At 35.8% G+C, this 16,739-nt stretch overlaps 1 protein-coding gene across 1 annotated transcript in view; it reads right to left on the bottom strand.

Moving 5' to 3' along the window:
- Positions 1-16,739, bottom strand: part of RSPO3 (R-spondin 3) — an 85,384-nt gene that overhangs the window by 38,289 nt on the left and 30,356 nt on the right. The window contains exons 2-4 of the mRNA XM_049654317.1: positions 14,498-14,689; positions 12,776-12,922; positions 7,237-7,434 (exon numbers count right to left, since the gene is read on the bottom strand). Of these exons, the coding sequence (XP_049510274.1) occupies positions 7,237-7,434; positions 12,776-12,922; positions 14,498-14,689 (537 nt within the window). The remainder of the gene's footprint in view (positions 1-7,236; positions 7,435-12,775; positions 12,923-14,497; positions 14,690-16,739) is intronic.

The following is a 16,739-nucleotide window of genomic DNA, read 5'->3' as shown; positions in this document are numbered from 1 at the left end:
AGTGTTAAAAGACAAGAGATGGGTATAGCTGTATGATTAGTTTTGGTGAAGACAAAGGTAAGTGGTGATTAAACAACTGTCAGGCTTCTCCAGTGAGGACATTAAATGAAAAAATTGGCTTAGCTTTTGAGAGGAGGTACATACATTTATACCAAGAACCACTTCTCTGAGAGTGAAGGGTGTTATTTACTTCAATCGACTACCTTTCTTGAAAGTTTTAAATATACCTGGATATTTTTGTGCTGGAATATTTTAAATCAAACAATACTAATTTTTAATAAAATTGATTGTTGCCTTTATATTGGGAAATGAAATTTCCCCCTCTGTCCCACTATCTTGTCCTTCTCACCAAAGAGTCACACCATATGAGGTTTTTCATTGATGGTAGCTGGTCTGCCACAGAATTTGAACAGACAATATGGATCAGTAGGGACTGGATAGGCCCCGAGAAGGGATAACAAACAGAGATTGTTAGGTTTATATCAAGGTTTCTCATCCTTGTATGATTAGCAGATAATTTTTGCTGCGTGCAGCTGTCCTCTCTATTGTAGTAGAACAACATCCCTGGCCTCTACCTGCTAGATGCTTGCAGAGTTTCCCTCCAAGTTGTGATAATCAGAAATGTCTCCTGGGGAACAAAATCATGTGTGGTTGAGAATCACCATCTCTAATGCTGTTATCATTTCTGCTCCGTATTTTCCTGAATATTTTCTGACCTCTCTCAAAGGGCTAGTCTATTAATTAGGTGTAGAGAAAGAGCAGAAAACTCCCATCCTTCAGTGCTAACACAGGATGAGTGTGTAGGCCAGCTGGTTGTCCTCCATGAGGTGAAGGTGGGGAGAGGACATCATCTAAATACTCTAGCCAACTGGCACACTACAAATTTGAGCTAATGAATGCATCTAGTTGAGTTCTGATGAATCGTTCTGGGAATCTTTGCTAAATGTCTTGTTTTGAATTTGAATGCATATTTAATACAAATTCTTCCTGCAGAAAACTCAACTATACTGGAATAGTTGTTATAAACACTTTAAGAAGTAACCTAAAAGACAGAGAAGCAAGCCTAGGAACAAAGCAGACTCATTTTTTATTTGCTTGATTTTTAAAAATTGACTTTGCTGTCATTTTAAATACCATGCTCATGATAAAACATAATGCATATTTTTAATACTGGTATTTGAAGAAATGGTTAATTACAATTATGGATTAGCATGTCACATTTTTCCTTTATGTGGAACCAAGATGACTTTTACAACTTTGCTTTTAATTTGGAGAAGGCACATAAGGCGACATATAATATATTCAAATAATGCAATAATTCCCTACACTTATTTAATCCCTGGGAATGACTCTGGACACCTCATTTTATTGCACATTGCTGTATTGCGCTTCACTGATATGGCATTTTGTTTGTTTGTTTATTTGTTTTTAGTTTTGTTTTTTTACAAATTGAAGTTTAGTTGCAATCCTTCACTCAGCTAGTCTATTGGCACCAACAGCATTTGCTACTTTGTGTCTCTGTATCATATTTACCCCTGCAATATATCAAACTTTTAAATTATTTTTGTGTTTGTTATGGTGATCTGTGCTCAGTGATCTTTGATGTTACTATTGTAATTGTTTTGGGGTACCACAAACTGCACCCTCACAAGACAGAGAACCTAATTGATAAATGTGTGTGTTCTGACTGTTCCACTGACTGGTTCTTCCCCCATCTCTCTCTCTTCTTGGGTCTCCTTATACCCTGAGATGCAACAGTACTGAAATTAGGCCAATTAATAACCTATGATAGCCTCTAACTGTTCAGGTGATAGGAAGAGTCCCACATCTCTCATGTGAAACCAAAAGCCAGATATGGTTAAGCTTAGTGAGGAAGACATTTTAAAAGCTGAGATACACTGAAAGCTAGGCTTCTTGCACTAGTCAGCCAAGTTTTGAATGAAAAGGAAAAGTTCTTTAAGGAAATTAAACGTACTGCTCCACTGGACATATGAATAATAAGAAAGCAACATAGCCTTATTGCTGGTATAGAGAAAATTTTATTAGTCTGGATAGGAGATCAAACTAGCCATAACATTCCCTTAAGCCAAAGCCTAATCCAGAGCAAGGCCCTAATTTTCTCCAATTCTATGAAGGCTGAGAGATATGAAGAAGCTGTAGAAGAAAAGTTTGAAGCTACCACAGGTTAGTTATTTCATGAGGTTTAAGGAAAGACGCCGTCTCCATAACAGAAAAGTGTAAGGTGAAGCAGCAAGTGCTGATGTAGAAGCTGCAGCAAGTTCTCCAGAAGATCTAGCTACGATCGTTAATGAAAATGGCTACACTAAATGGCAGATTTTCAATGCAGACTAACCAGCCTTCTATTGGAAGACGATGGCATAGGGTTTTCATAGTTAGAGATGAGAAGTGAAGCCTGAAAATGTGACTGAATTGTTGCAGTCTCATGATAAAACCTGATTGGATGAGGAATTGCTTCTAATGGATAAGCAAAGAAAGTGGTTTCTTGAGGTGGAATCTACTTCCAGTGAAGATGTTGTGAACATGGTCGAAAGGACAGCAGAGGATTTAGATTATTACATAAACTTAGTTGATAAAACAGCAACAGGGTTTGAGAGAACTGACTCCAATTTTGAATGAATTCTACTGTGGTAAAATGCTATCAAGCTACAGAGAGATCATTTGTGAAAGGAAGAGTCAATTGATGTGGCAAACGTCATTGTTGTCTTATTTTAAGAAATTGCCACATCCACTCCATCCTCAGCAACCACCACCCTAATCAGTCAGCCGTCATCAACATTGAAGAAAGACCCACCACTAGCAAAAGGATTACAACTCACTCATGATGATTGTTAGCACTTTTTAGCAATTAAGAATTTTAAAATTAAGGTATGTACATTATTTTTTCAGATATAATGCTATTGCACACTTACTAGTCTATAGCATAGTGTGAACATAACTTTTATATGTACTGGGAAACAAAAAAATTAATTTGACCCATTTTATTGTAATATTTGCTTTATTATGGAGGTCTTGAACCAAACCCACATGATCTCTGAGGTATGCTTATATTTTCATTTTAATAGTTTCTTTTCTCTTTCTGCTAGGAAGGATGCTATTTCTTCTTGAATCAAGAAAGTACACCCTCCCCCATTTCTTCCATGACTCTGTTCTTCTTTCTCCTTTCTATCCCAAGATTATGTGCTACATATAAGTAATTAGTATCTTCTTCATACAATTAAATTTCTTTCATTCTTGTGAATTTCGTTAAAGCCCAATATCTATAGGAAATTCTCTTTAGTTAAAGAAATGTAAAAAATGAATGAGAAACATGTTTAGTGATCCTCCTTCCTCTGACCTCTCAATGCTCCTACACACACAGTATCATCCTTTGGCATCAAATACAGGCACATACATATTTCCTGTCCTGTTTCACTTCCCCTTATCTAAGATGATGATGAACAGTATATCAAAAATTCATAAATGTAAGTTGACAACTGTTGAACATGCATTTCCTCCTTGTTTACTTCCATTTCAATACATGGTTTTAATGCTCATGTGAAACTAGTCTACACATTAGCCTTTATACTCTCTTAAAATATATTTTATATAGCTGACATTTCAGATATATAATTTCATTGAGATAGGCTCAAGCTAGACAATATTGCAATGGTAATAACTTCTTATTAAAGTTGGGAATTGAGGGAGAAGTTAAGACTGATTAAAAGGCAATATGTCAGGTAAGGGAAATAATCTTAGAAGAGGCAAACATCAGATAAAAATTTAGGGGGCTACAAAAATTACATTTATATCCTTAGATTCATTTCTTAGAACTAAGTATGAGAAGAATGTTAGTAAAAAGAGTGTATGTGTGTAAGATTTTGCAACCAATTTTTTCAACATATATTAAAATACATCTCACAACTTGAAGAATTCACTGTTACTAAAAACTACTTCCTTCAATTCAGCTTCTTCTTTGTGTACATTTTGAAAAGTCATTTCTGGATCTTATCATTCTTCTCCAGAGACCTTGCCTTTGGCAATTACAACACAGCAGAAAAAAATCCTGAACACATGCTCCATACCTTTTCCAAATATGAGTTATCTACCTCTGTCTATTGTGAACCTCTTAGACAGGGAGTTTAAGCTTAAATTCAAGATTTTCAGGCTAAATTTCATTTTATTTTATTTTATTTTAGTTTAGTTTTTTTAATATTTTATTTTTTAAAATTTACATCCAAATTAGTTAGCATATGGTACAACAATGATTTCAGGAGTAGATTCCTTAGTGCCCCTTACCCATTTAGGATAAATTTTATTTTAAAAGCCTTATCTTTTAGTTTACTCATCTAGAAAAGCTGAAACCATGACCATAAAAGATCTTATTTATGAGTCTATAAGCCAATGGTAGGAGAAGTCAAATCTTTTTCACTTTATTGTAATTGTCTTCTTATACTTCATAAGTATTTATAATATATATCTCAGAATTTAAATGAGAAGACTCTGGGTAACATTATTATTTTGATATGATATTTGATATAGTGGCATGTCCAGATTCATAATTACTTTGCTATTTGATTTCTTCATGTTCAAATAGAATGTTTGTTAAGTTATCATTAAGAGAAGCTAAGAAAACTATTAAGTTAGGGAAGTAAGAAATGAAGGGAGAAGTGGTATCCTTCCTATCTTAAATTTATGAGCCACTAGGGAAAACATTTTTGAGACATATATAAAGATCAATAGAGATTAAATAAAAGTAGAACTAAATTTGAAATTTAATATAAATGTGATCCATATTTCCCACTTGGTAGTCTATGCATTATCAAATCTGAAAAAGAATAAAGCTCCTAAATTTTTCTAGTTGTATAAAGTTCTATTTGTAAATGTAACTTATCCTGCTCATAAAGGAGGAAAAAGGACCAGAAAACTTAAAAAAAATGTTTATTTATTTATGTTGAGAGAGATAGTGGGTGTGAGTGAGGGAGAGGGCCAGAGAGAGGGAGAGAGAGAATCTCAAGCAGGCTCTACACTGTGAGCACAGAGTCAACATGGGGCTTGATCTCACCAACCATGGGATCATGACCCGAGCTAAAATCAGGAGTTGGACACTTCACTGACTGAGCCACTCAGGCACCCCAGGACCAGAAGAAACTTAAGCCAAGCTTATGCCATAGGTTATTTTAAACTTCTTGTGGCTTTATTTGTCTTAAGTGTGGCTAGTTTTAAAAACTGACATTTTCAATGTTAATATTTAAATCAAGTGCCAGGAAAATATATTAGACCACATTCTCAAATAAAAGAATTATATCATAATTTAATTTTTCTATTGGATAAGGTTTTCTTTACTTCTATTTTAAAAGTCAAGTATACTGAATACTGATTAGTAATGTAGAATCTTTGTGAAAGTATAATGTGAGCAAGGACCACCTGTAAGTCATTAAATTCCAAGAAAATTTAACAAACATAAGTAAGTGTACAGCTATGGGAGTTTACCAACAAGTAGAGTGATGAAATATTTGATTTCCAAATCCAACTTTTAAAATTTAAGATGTTTTAAATTAATTGGTAACAAATGCCAGAAAGACCTAGCCAACTTTCATTCCTTAAACCTAATTTTAATCAAAATATCTTACACATTTACAAAAGCTTGAAGTTCCCTTTAAAATCATCCATGTCTTCAAAAATGTTATCACATTAATTACTTGATTACTAATAGCAATATCAGGCTGGATACATCGTGATAATGGCCAACTCTTTTGATATAGTGAAAGACATTTTGCAAAGTACCAGTGACCCAAGATCTTTCTTAAATGAGCAATGTTCAAGTTTGCACAACAACTTCCTCTCTGTTCCCACTGAATTTTGTTCACATATCTATAATCTCCCTTTTGTATATGATATTGCTATTATCTATTTAAACATCTCAACCCTCCATTGGACCCTGCATATACCTTCAGGATAGGTATACTACCCCATTCAGTTGTGAATTCCCAGGACTTAGTGGTGTGTCTGGCCACAGAGTAATAATTCATTGAAACCATGTTGAATGAATGAATGAATGAAGGAAGGAATGAATGAATGAATGAATGAAATAAGCACAGGAAATCCAACTACAGAGGCAGCCAAAGTCCTTTCAAGCTGCAATTCACTGAGGATCATTTATTGGCTCAACAGAACTACCAATAATATATAAAGCTACATAATATCTTTGTAAGCAGTGGAGTCGAGGACATTAGTGAGAAAGGCAAAAAAATTCTATTTTAAAGATAAACTGCAGATCTTCTAAGTGGAAGTTAATTACCCTAAAACATTATATTAAACGGTATATTTCTCCTTGGCAGTCATAAGACTTCAGAATATCTGACACAGAGTTATTTACGATTGATCTAATAAGTTCTGTAACTTAGTTTACAAAGTCAGTATAACATGAAAAAAAATCTGGGGATCGAACTTCATTAATGCTTATATTATATTTATAAAATGTGGCCTTGGTCATTTAGTTCAAATGTAAAGTCAATATTAAAAACATATATTCATTTAAATGTTTAGGGGTGCCTGGGTGGCCCAGTCGGTTAAGTGTCCGACTCTTGATTTCAGCTCAGGTCATAATCTCATGGTTCATGAGTTTGAGCCCCATGTCGGATTCCATGCTGATGGTGTGGAGCCTGCTTGGGATTCTGTCTCTCCCTCTCTCTCTGCCCCTCCCCTGCTTGCTCTCAATCTCTCTCTCAAAATAAATAAATAAACATTAAAAAAATATAAATGTTTAAAAAATACTAGGTAACCTTTAAAATACATTTAGCTAGAAAAGTTTACAACCGAATTGTACTACTTTGACGGTAGGCAATGAAAAAAGGAGTAAGTTGATGGCTGGAGTCTCTTCACTATGGTCTTGTACCAAATGGTGTTAGAACTTGTGTTTATGAGGCTTCTCAAACGTGTTCTAGGCACAAGGAAGGCGGATGATAGGAAAGACAATGACCCAAAACAAAAAGGCCTAAATATCTAATGCAGCCTCCTTCATCAAGATTTAATTAACATACTTCTATAATTTTGATACCAGACTCCCATTTTTTAAAAAAATTGCATATCTATATTCTGTAATTTACAGAGAGCATATGCTTTGGTTGGTACACATTTTGGAGTTTTAGACATGACCAATAACACTGTAGAAATAAAGTGAAATTTGCATAAAATTATGAGGCTTCAAATAAGTACATTTTGTTAGTATGATAGTACCTCGTTCTCCCTTCTGACACTTCTTTCTTTGCACTGTACACTTTCTTGTCTCACTGGTGGGGGGACACAGGTTACCCTTTGCTGATGGATGCTGTGTTATTTCTCGGACCCGTGTTTCAGTCCCTCTTTTGAAGCCACATGTTTTTCCTTTCTTCATGCATGGACTCCAAGGACTCCATTCACTGGCCTCACAGTGCACTGAAACAGAACAGCACAAACAAACTTGCTCAAATTCTGAGCAGAAATCCTGTAGAGCAAACTTGCGCAAGGTAACTTAAAGAAAATGAAAATAAAGAGAAAGACAGGAATAAAATGTTTTCACATTTGTAGTGCTCACAGTGCCAGGTAAACTCATTTTTGCATTAGGTTTACTTTTCACTCTAGAGTTGTTAACCCAGGCACTAATCTAATTGCTCACAGTTGACCGATGCTTCACAATTTCTAGAGCACTGCTCTAATTTTTGATTGATCCTGACCATAATTTGATAGACTAGTCATTATTATGTGCTATCTTTAGTGTACTTCTTTAGTGTGCAACAGAAGCACCTGGAGGGCTTGCTGAATGAACTAGACCCCACCCCTCGTGAGAATGTGCATTTCTAACAATAAATGTGATGCTGATTTGCAGGTACCAAGAACACACTTTGAGAACTTCTGTGCTAGAAAATGGTTAAGCAAAAAATGCATCCGGGTCGTTGTCTACAATTCACTTCCTTTTCTGCTTCATTTGCAGTTGAGTACTTAAATATTATTATTTAATTTTTTAAAAATTTTTAAAAAATGTTTATTTTTGAAGGAGAGATAGAGAGAGCAGGGGAGGGGCAGAGAGAGAGAGAGAGAGGGAGGGAGATAAAGAATCCAAAAAGGGCTCTAGGCTCTGAGCTGTCAACACAAGGCCCGATGTGGGGCTCAAACTTATGAACTTGAATCATGACCTGAGCCAAAGTCATACACTTAACCGACTGAGCCCCCACCAGGTGCCCGTAAATATTATCATTCATTAATGGGTGTTCTTCAGGCATAGCAGCATGTATGTAAGTGGATTCTGGATCAACTTCAGTTGATAAGCTGCTTCTGGAATTAACTTGAAGGAGTGATTCCTAAGCTGAACAGATGTAATTTCTATAAAGCTTCTTTTGTAGATTTTTCCCCTTTTCTGTATATTAATACCTTCTTTTCAATCATGGCTTTCTAAGGTCTTATAGCAGATTTCTGAACTTCTAATGAAAATAAATATCTGCAAGATGCTATCATTTTATTTATGTTCATACAACTTCCTAATTTACAATAACTGAAATAGCTTGCAGCAATAATTCTTTCGATGATACAAGATTCTCTTTCCACAACTTTCCATTAACCTTTCTTGCTTCCTTCTGATGAAAAAAAAATCCTTATTTTAGAGTGGAATGCTATCTTTTATGCAGCCTCAAAAAATATAACCTAAATGTTTTAGAAATTTAAATCCATTTGCCATACATTTTTTCCATGTTTTGTAGTTACCATCAGGTATCTGAATGTAACACAGAGTTAAAGGAAAATGACTAGATAAGTTAATTTAAGTTTCTATGAACGTAAAAAAATGAACTTCACTGAACCACTCCTATACTAGTTTCATGTTCAGTTATAACATGATTTGAATTAAAGACCAGAACAATGAAGTCACTTACTGATATCATAATCTTTTGCCAGTTAGGACGTATCTCCCATCCTGATATTAATGACACAAAAACAGTGGATCTTTAACACAAAACAAATAAAAACACCTCTGAGAAAGGAAATGGAAAAATGAAAATCAAAGTTTGTGAGCTGTCACTTTGTCCAGTATTCATTGAAGAGGGCAAAAAAAAAAAAAACAAAAACAAAAACAAAAAGAAAAAACAAAAAAAACATGATGTGAAAATGACTAAGAACTTTGGGGCTTCTTCACAATTGTAAAAGTAGTCTAGGAAAATGGATATTTAGACTTCAGAAAATAAGATTTTTAAAATTACAATTATGAGTCCTTAGTCATATGATATAAATGGTTCTAAAAATTAAATTCTAATGACAATATTAGAGAATTCCATTGAGGAAGAAAAAGAGGAAATATTTAAAATTGATGAGTTCAGATAGTAAAAAGCTCTAATAAGAAGGGATAGTTAAAAATCCTTGAGAAGAGGAGAACTTTCCTAGAGAAATACTATAAAATGAATCTATAATGTTACTGTGTAAAAAATATTTCTGGAAAATTGGAAACTTTGAAAAACATGTAAAGACAACAAAAAGGATGATTTAAGTTATATTCAGGTCTGAACAACATAGAATTGGGGCATTATTTGGTTAAGAGGTAATTAAGAAAAAAACAAAATTACACCCTTTTTCTATTCTGTTTTCTGTATTAAGGACAATTTAACACTGGAAATCTTAACACAGTTTTTTAAAGTTTATTTATTTATTTTGAGAGAGAGAGAGAGAGAGAGAGAGAGAGAGAAACAGGGCAAGTGGGAAGGGGCAGAGGGGCAGAGAGTGGGGGGAGAAAGCAAATCCCAAGCAGGTTCCACACTGTCAGCACAGAGCCCAATGAGGGGCTCAAACCCACGAACTGTGAGATCATGACTGGAGGTGAAATTATGAGTAGGGTGCTTAACCAACTGAGCCACCTGGGTGCCCCTGGAAATCTTTAACTATTCACTAATGAAACAAGGGTCTCAAAAAAGTAATTGGCTTCCTGTCCCCAGAAATGGTCATGCTGTGATAGATCATCAGTCTACAAAGCTATAAAAGGAATTCTTGAATTGGAAGAAAAGCTGAACTGGATGTTCTACCAGTAAGGGCCTTAAGACAGCATTATTCATTTGCTCTCATTCTTGTTGACTAACTGCATGGCTACACTGAGAACATAGCAAGGGCATGTTCCTTGCTACTCACAGTTTAAAGCTGGATATCTCCCTCTGTGACTACTTGAATGAGGCCAACTCTCCCAGAGGAGCGATGAGGATGGCACAATGACAGTGCAGAAAGGAAGGAAATATCTACAGCATAAAGCAGAAGAAATATATTCTCCTATAAAATTGGGTTCAGTGGACATTTATGCCTAATATGACAGAAAACCATGAGGAGTGGATATTTTGAGGCAGAAGTCTTTCACCCTAGCTCTATATCAGAGTGGTATTTTCTCTGTTATGACCTTTCCTCTTGGTAATAATCTGGATAAGAAACAAGTCACATAATGTAGATTTCAGGAAAGAGAGGGAGGGACACATTCTTCAAAATCTTTGGTGAACAACAGAGAGCTAGAGTCAAGGTACTAATAATAGCACTGACAATAACTCACACTGTGTCCTTGGAGTCATTATTTCAGCTCTCCGGGTCCTAGTTTCATATTTGCTAAAGGAATAGGCTTTAATGTTCTTTTGTGATAATCAAACAGGTCATCATTTTTCATGAAATCGTGGGGCAAGCCTCAGTCACAGCCCACCTACTACTTGTTGGCTAGAGAGCACATGCTGGGAGACATCCCTTACAGCAAGCAACAAGAGCTGGCTCTCAACAAAAGTTGCGGATTTGTGCTGTGTCCTAGGTGATTTATACCTAACTGTTCAATGAGCCAGATTCGCTAAATGGCTTTTAGATTTCTAATCCCTATTCTAAAATATATAAATTTCTTAAATTTCATTGTTTTAAGAATATTTTTTGTCTAAATAGTAGTATGAATTACCAGTAAGCTTTACTAGCTAATCTAACAGTGCCAAGTGCCAAATGCTCTCTATGATAGAAAAGCATTAAAACATTGAAGATAAATAGCCTTTCAAGGACTGAATACTACACTTTAAACAACTAAGAAAATCTAAACATGCGCCCTTTAAACAACATGCACCCCTTTTTCTGGGTAGAGAAATGGCACAAACTTTCTGCAACTCATCCTGAATTTCTGTCCTTGAATACTCCGCAGAATTGTTTCCTATTTTTTCCACAGTTTGGAACTTATTACCTTTACTCATCAGCCCTCAGAACTTAACAGAGATGAACTTGAAGTGCTTTCTCATGTACGTTTTACCCTATTTCTAACTAGTTTTTCTATGTCTTTATTGACTAGAAGGAAAAAAAAGAAGACTCAACCAAAATGAGCCATGAAATGTTGTTTTCCAGATGCTTTTGAAATTATCATTAAAATATCATCTATTTGTTTCATTCTCTTAGAAACTTTGTTGAAAAATGAGTGTTTTCTGTTTCAATTATTTCTGGACTTGAAATAGTTAAGTCACCACTTTCGAGTTATTGCTCCAGCACTTTCGATTCTAACGGGGGATCTATCTGTGGGGACCCCAGGGGAATCCTGGAGACTATCTTGTACTGAATCAGAAGGACATTTGTGTGCATATGCCAATATCAGTGCAGCATCAAAGGTTCTTGTAGCTCTTGCCCAGGGGATTTTGAGATTTAGTATGCTGTTTTCCCATTTGGTTGAGCATCTGCTCCCCAACTGTTCATCCAACTCGTCGTTGTAGTAGCTGCACAACATTTAAAAGGGAGAAATAAAGCCTGACAGTGATCTGTTATTTAGACAAACAACTGGTCTGAGGGACCTCCCCTTCAAGAACTTCAGCCTGCATTTAATCAGACCCTATGACTATGTCCTTCTGTCAGTTTGAGTAAGTCCAAAATCCTCTCCTTGTTTCTGAATACCTGTGCAAGCAGGACATTTCAGTAAAGCAGGGTGAGAGAAAAAAATGAGATTTTTAACTATATCAGTTCTATTTCTGTAGGTGTTTGGCTCATCTACTGAGTACCAAAGGGCTATATCCAGAGAATGTTTCCTGCCTTTAAAAAACAACTTTGCTGGGATGCCTGGGTGGCTCAGTCAGTTCAGCGTCTGACTTCAGCTCAGGTCATGAGCTCATGGTCCATGGGTTCGAGCCCAGCTTCGGGCTGTGTGCTGACAGCTCAGAGCCTGGAGCCTGCTTTAGATTCTGTGTCTCCCTCTCTCTCTGCCCCTCCTCTGCTCTCTCTCTCTCTCTCTCAAAAAATGAATAAACATTAAAAAAAAACAAACAAACAACTTTGCTCACTGGTTGACATTAGACCTAAGTGTTATGTGAAACTCATGTCCTAAAGTGAAAATTTAGTTTAAGACCAAATATACATATTCATATATTCATATATTTCTTTATCTTTATCTTTATATATATGTATGTGTGTGTATAACATATATGATATATACTTGCACAAAGTGTGTATATGGTAAATTACTCTAAATAAAGTTCATTAAATAATAATATGAAATAAATTTTTAATGATCAGACTATCCAAAACAGTTATTAACACTCCCTAAGAAATAATGGAGCACCCGCGGGGTGGTAAACTGTACTGTGATACATGCTGGCTAAGGCTGTGGGAGCACTGTTAAGATGGTATCTTTGTAAGGAAGGATGAAGAAAGCCTCTTGGAGATACCCCTTCAGGTTCTTGTGAAACAGAACTCTGAGCAGCACTTCCATGGAGACTGACATTATCATCGGAGGTGTTTATCTTCCCCTGTAAATCTTAGAAATCCTCCTCACCAATACTGACGCACTCCATGGTATGGTTGTTGGCTTCCAACCCTTCTGGGCAATTGTCAAGGCACTTTCCAAGGTGTAAGTAAAATCCATTTTTACACTTTGTGCAGAAATTTTTGTTGAAACAAGTATCACAGTCAGCTTTGCATTCTGAAAGAGAAAAAAAGAAAAGAAATATGCTTTCATTATCTTCACTTACTTATTGCTGGTCCAGGTCTCTATGCTTACAACACAGGCACATGTGACTTTTGTGTCAAAACAATTAGGATTCAAAATTATTTTTCTAAATTAAAGTATGGATTCCTCCACAGTCATTTAGTTGATGAACATCAATCATTGATTTCAAAATTACTGTACTGAGAGTCCTACGAAAAAATTTTTGGCAATATGTCTACTGCCAAGAATGTTTATAAGACTGAGTATCCATTTATATAAAATAACAGTAAAAAGTGTTTCGTCAGAACTTTAATGAAATATACTAGATATTGCTTTAGTGCTATTTTAGAGGTCCATTCATTCATTCATTCATTCAAGAAGTATATGATTGACTACTATGTGCCGAGCACTATTCTAGATAGTGATTGACATCAGTGCACCAAAGAGAGATAAGGAGTTCACAAAGCTTACATTTTAGGAGGGAAGACACAATAAACAATGACAATAGCTGACCCTTATATGGTGATTAGTAAGTCAGATATTGCTGCAAGTATTTTACAATATTAAGTCACTTCAACTTTACAATAACCCAGTGAGGTAGCCCTGATTATAATTCCCATTTTACAGGGAATTATAGAAATTGAGACTCATAAAGTTTTGAAACCAGCCCAGATCAGAGTGATTTTTGAAACCAGGCAGTCTGGTTCCAGAGTAAGAGGTGGTCTGGAAAAAAGAATGACAACAACAAAAGGTAGGGGAAAGATATGGAAAATGAAAAGAGGAAAAGTTTGATTATTGTGAGTTAGCTGGTCATGAAATACCTCTCTGCGAAGGTGATATGTGAGAATATTGAATGAAAGAAAAGAACCAGCCAAGCAAAGATGTGGGCTAAGAGCTTTCCACGCTGCCAGAATAGTGAATGTAGTACAGTAACTGCAAAGGCTTTGAGGTGGGAAGATCTTGCAAGAAGGCCAGTGAGGCCAGTGCACAGTGGATGAGGTGCAGTCATAGGAAATGAGTTTGAGAGGTAGGCAGCTATATGTGGTGCCTGACAGAGGAATGGTATTTCCTAAAGCTACATTTTGAAAGGTTACTCAGTCTACGCTGTGAAGAGTAGACTTTTGGGGTCCAGATGAGAGGTGATATGAGAGCGTTTTCAACATTTATTTCCAACATTTATGTTATACTGGAATTTTTCTTGAAGCAAAAATAGCTGAATTTATTCTTTAAATCATTAAATGTTGTGATAGTAATGGGATGTTGTGACAGTAATGGGAACTCAGATGGCATTAATGCTTATGGTAGTTTTCTGTAGGTTATGTGAGTAATAACCATGTTCTCAGTGTTTGCTTTTATGATGGGAAAAAAAACCCTACAAAACTTGAGTGCTTTTTACAATAGGTGAAAATCTTCCTGCTCTGAGGGCTAAGTCCACGTATGCTTTAGCCTTATTATCAGGTAAATATTATTATTAACTTAACACCAAATATCACAAATATGCTAGAGGCCATTTCAAATCTGGAAAGTCCCTAAGGGTGAGATAAAAACATAATTCTGTGTAGCACTTACTTGTACATTTATTTATATCTGGATATCGAGTTCCATAATATCCACTTGGACATGAAGAGAGACACACTCCAATCTGCTTCATGCCAATTCTTTCCAGAACAAAAAATAGTCTGGGCTTACATGACAAGCATCCATTGTAATCTGAACACGTCGCACAGCCTCCTTGGCAGCCTTGACTGACGTTAGGATGCACTGAAGGGACAAATGTACAAAGACAAAAACAAATGTTAAATCATAAATAAAGAAGTTCAATGACATTCTCGAGGCAGAGATATATTTGTTTCACTAGCTTTCAATTGGTGGTAATGGGTGAATAAGTTGGGATTTTTTCCCCTCTCTTTTCTGTGATCTAGTATTTCCCTTAAATATATACATACATTGTTTTCAATTTAAAAGTTATTAAAAACTTTAAGTGATCAAGTTTTGGCATTTGGAAACTAAGAATATACTGCCTCAAACTATTTATGGATCATATATGTATTTATATGTAGTGAAATATTCTCATTGAACTAGCACCCTGGCAGATTGGAGATTGGGTAATTTTGAGCTTATTCCCTAAAATCAATGTATATTAGCTTTGCTCATCATTTATGCAATGAGCACGTATCTAATTTCTTCAAGCAAAGATGACAACATAGAAAAGGCTTAACTTGAGTAAGGACACTTTGTTCTAGGATATCTTTTTTCATGTATGGTCTATTAGAGAACACAATATTACTCTTTGATCCATTGCAAATTGATTCTGAAACTATGTAGCTTCTTGGGACTCCCCCACCCCCATGCTTTCTTAAAATATTTCCTCTCACATAAGTTTAATGTTTATCAGTTCAAACTGATACCATGATGACAATGTGATACTTATCTTACCAGTATTTCTACAAGACCATGTGGCTATTTATAATAATATTTATAGTTTATAATATAATATTTATAATGTTATATATATAATATATAATAATTCTACTTCTTCTACTCAAGTATGTATTTGGTGAGGGCATGACACTAAAGAGTATTGCTACACATACCCCTAAGAATTCTAAGGTTTCCAAGAATCATCAACATGTGTGGTGAGCTGGCTATTCATTAGCAAATCTGAACAAACATAAACAAACATGTGGAAGAGTCATGTTTACTTGAGATCTTCACAACTTTAAATCTTCTTATTACTATCAACTGGTCATCAACATCTGTGTGTGAGCTGGTGTAAAATTGCTGACTAAAGTACATCTCTCATGGAGCTGGTGTTTGGGATGATTTCTTCTCCTAATGAATTCTGTGTTCAAATACACTATCAGTAGCTTTATTGTTCCTCTAGGAATCCAGAAGGCAAAAATTCTGACCTTTATAAGAAACAAAGGTTGATGCACAGGAGTGCAAAGGCACCCCAGTGTATTTCTGATTTCTCTTGTTGGTAGTGGTGTGTGTGCGTGTTGGGGTGTGATGGGCCTTGCCATTATCAGGTCTGTCTTCAGAGTGATGTTTGGTTCTTGCTAAGTCCTTTACTGCAAAAACAAATCCCACCAGGCTTAGTTAGAAAGGGTACCTACAAGCCCAATCAGCCTTACTACAGGGGTGCAAGAATTAGCTACAGAGAGGTCATTTGGTTGACCAGTGTCCTCTGCCTAGAGGAAAGCATCCCTGAATCAGCCACAGGAACCACAAGCAGCTCATTCTCATTCCAAGACGTTTTGTAAATAAAATGAGGAAATGTGGGGGGGGAAGGGAAGTCTGCTTTTCCTGTACATGCTCCTCTGTGGGGTGGGAAGAATATATAAAGTGGCACAGGAGGTTTAGGCATTACAGGACTTGGGGAACTTGTAAGTGAAAACTGTTCTCCAAGTAACAGGGTACTTTTTCATTGCGGTAACTCATCATTGGAGACTTACAGAAAATGTGTTTTCTGTAGGGAAAGACCCTAAAAAGGAAAGGGATGAAGAGGGCTTCCTGTGCTCAGACTCTAGTTTGGTCCATTTTAAGAAGCAAGATGTGTAGTTAAAAACCTGTGAAATCTTCTCATAAGAACTGTCTGTGGAGAAGTGGACCTCAGTTTGAAGGAAAGTCACTTCAAGCCCAGGGCACTAAGTGACTCTGAGTTTGAATGAAATTAGGTTTAACTGGCCCACAACAATCTATCTCTATCTCTGAAATGCAGCTGCCCAAAGGAAACAAAATTATAATTTCAAGCACCTTGAAACTTTTGTCAATTATGATACAACTTTAAATCAGTTATGAGAATAAACAT

The sequence above is a fragment of the Panthera uncia genome, assembly GCF_023721935.1.
Source record: "Panthera uncia isolate 11264 chromosome B2 unlocalized genomic scaffold, Puncia_PCG_1.0 HiC_scaffold_24, whole genome shotgun sequence".
Taxonomy (NCBI): Eukaryota; Metazoa; Chordata; class Mammalia; order Carnivora; family Felidae; genus Panthera; species Panthera uncia.
Note: the sequence above shows the minus strand (reverse complement) of the source record. Positions and strands in the feature narration are given on the sequence as shown.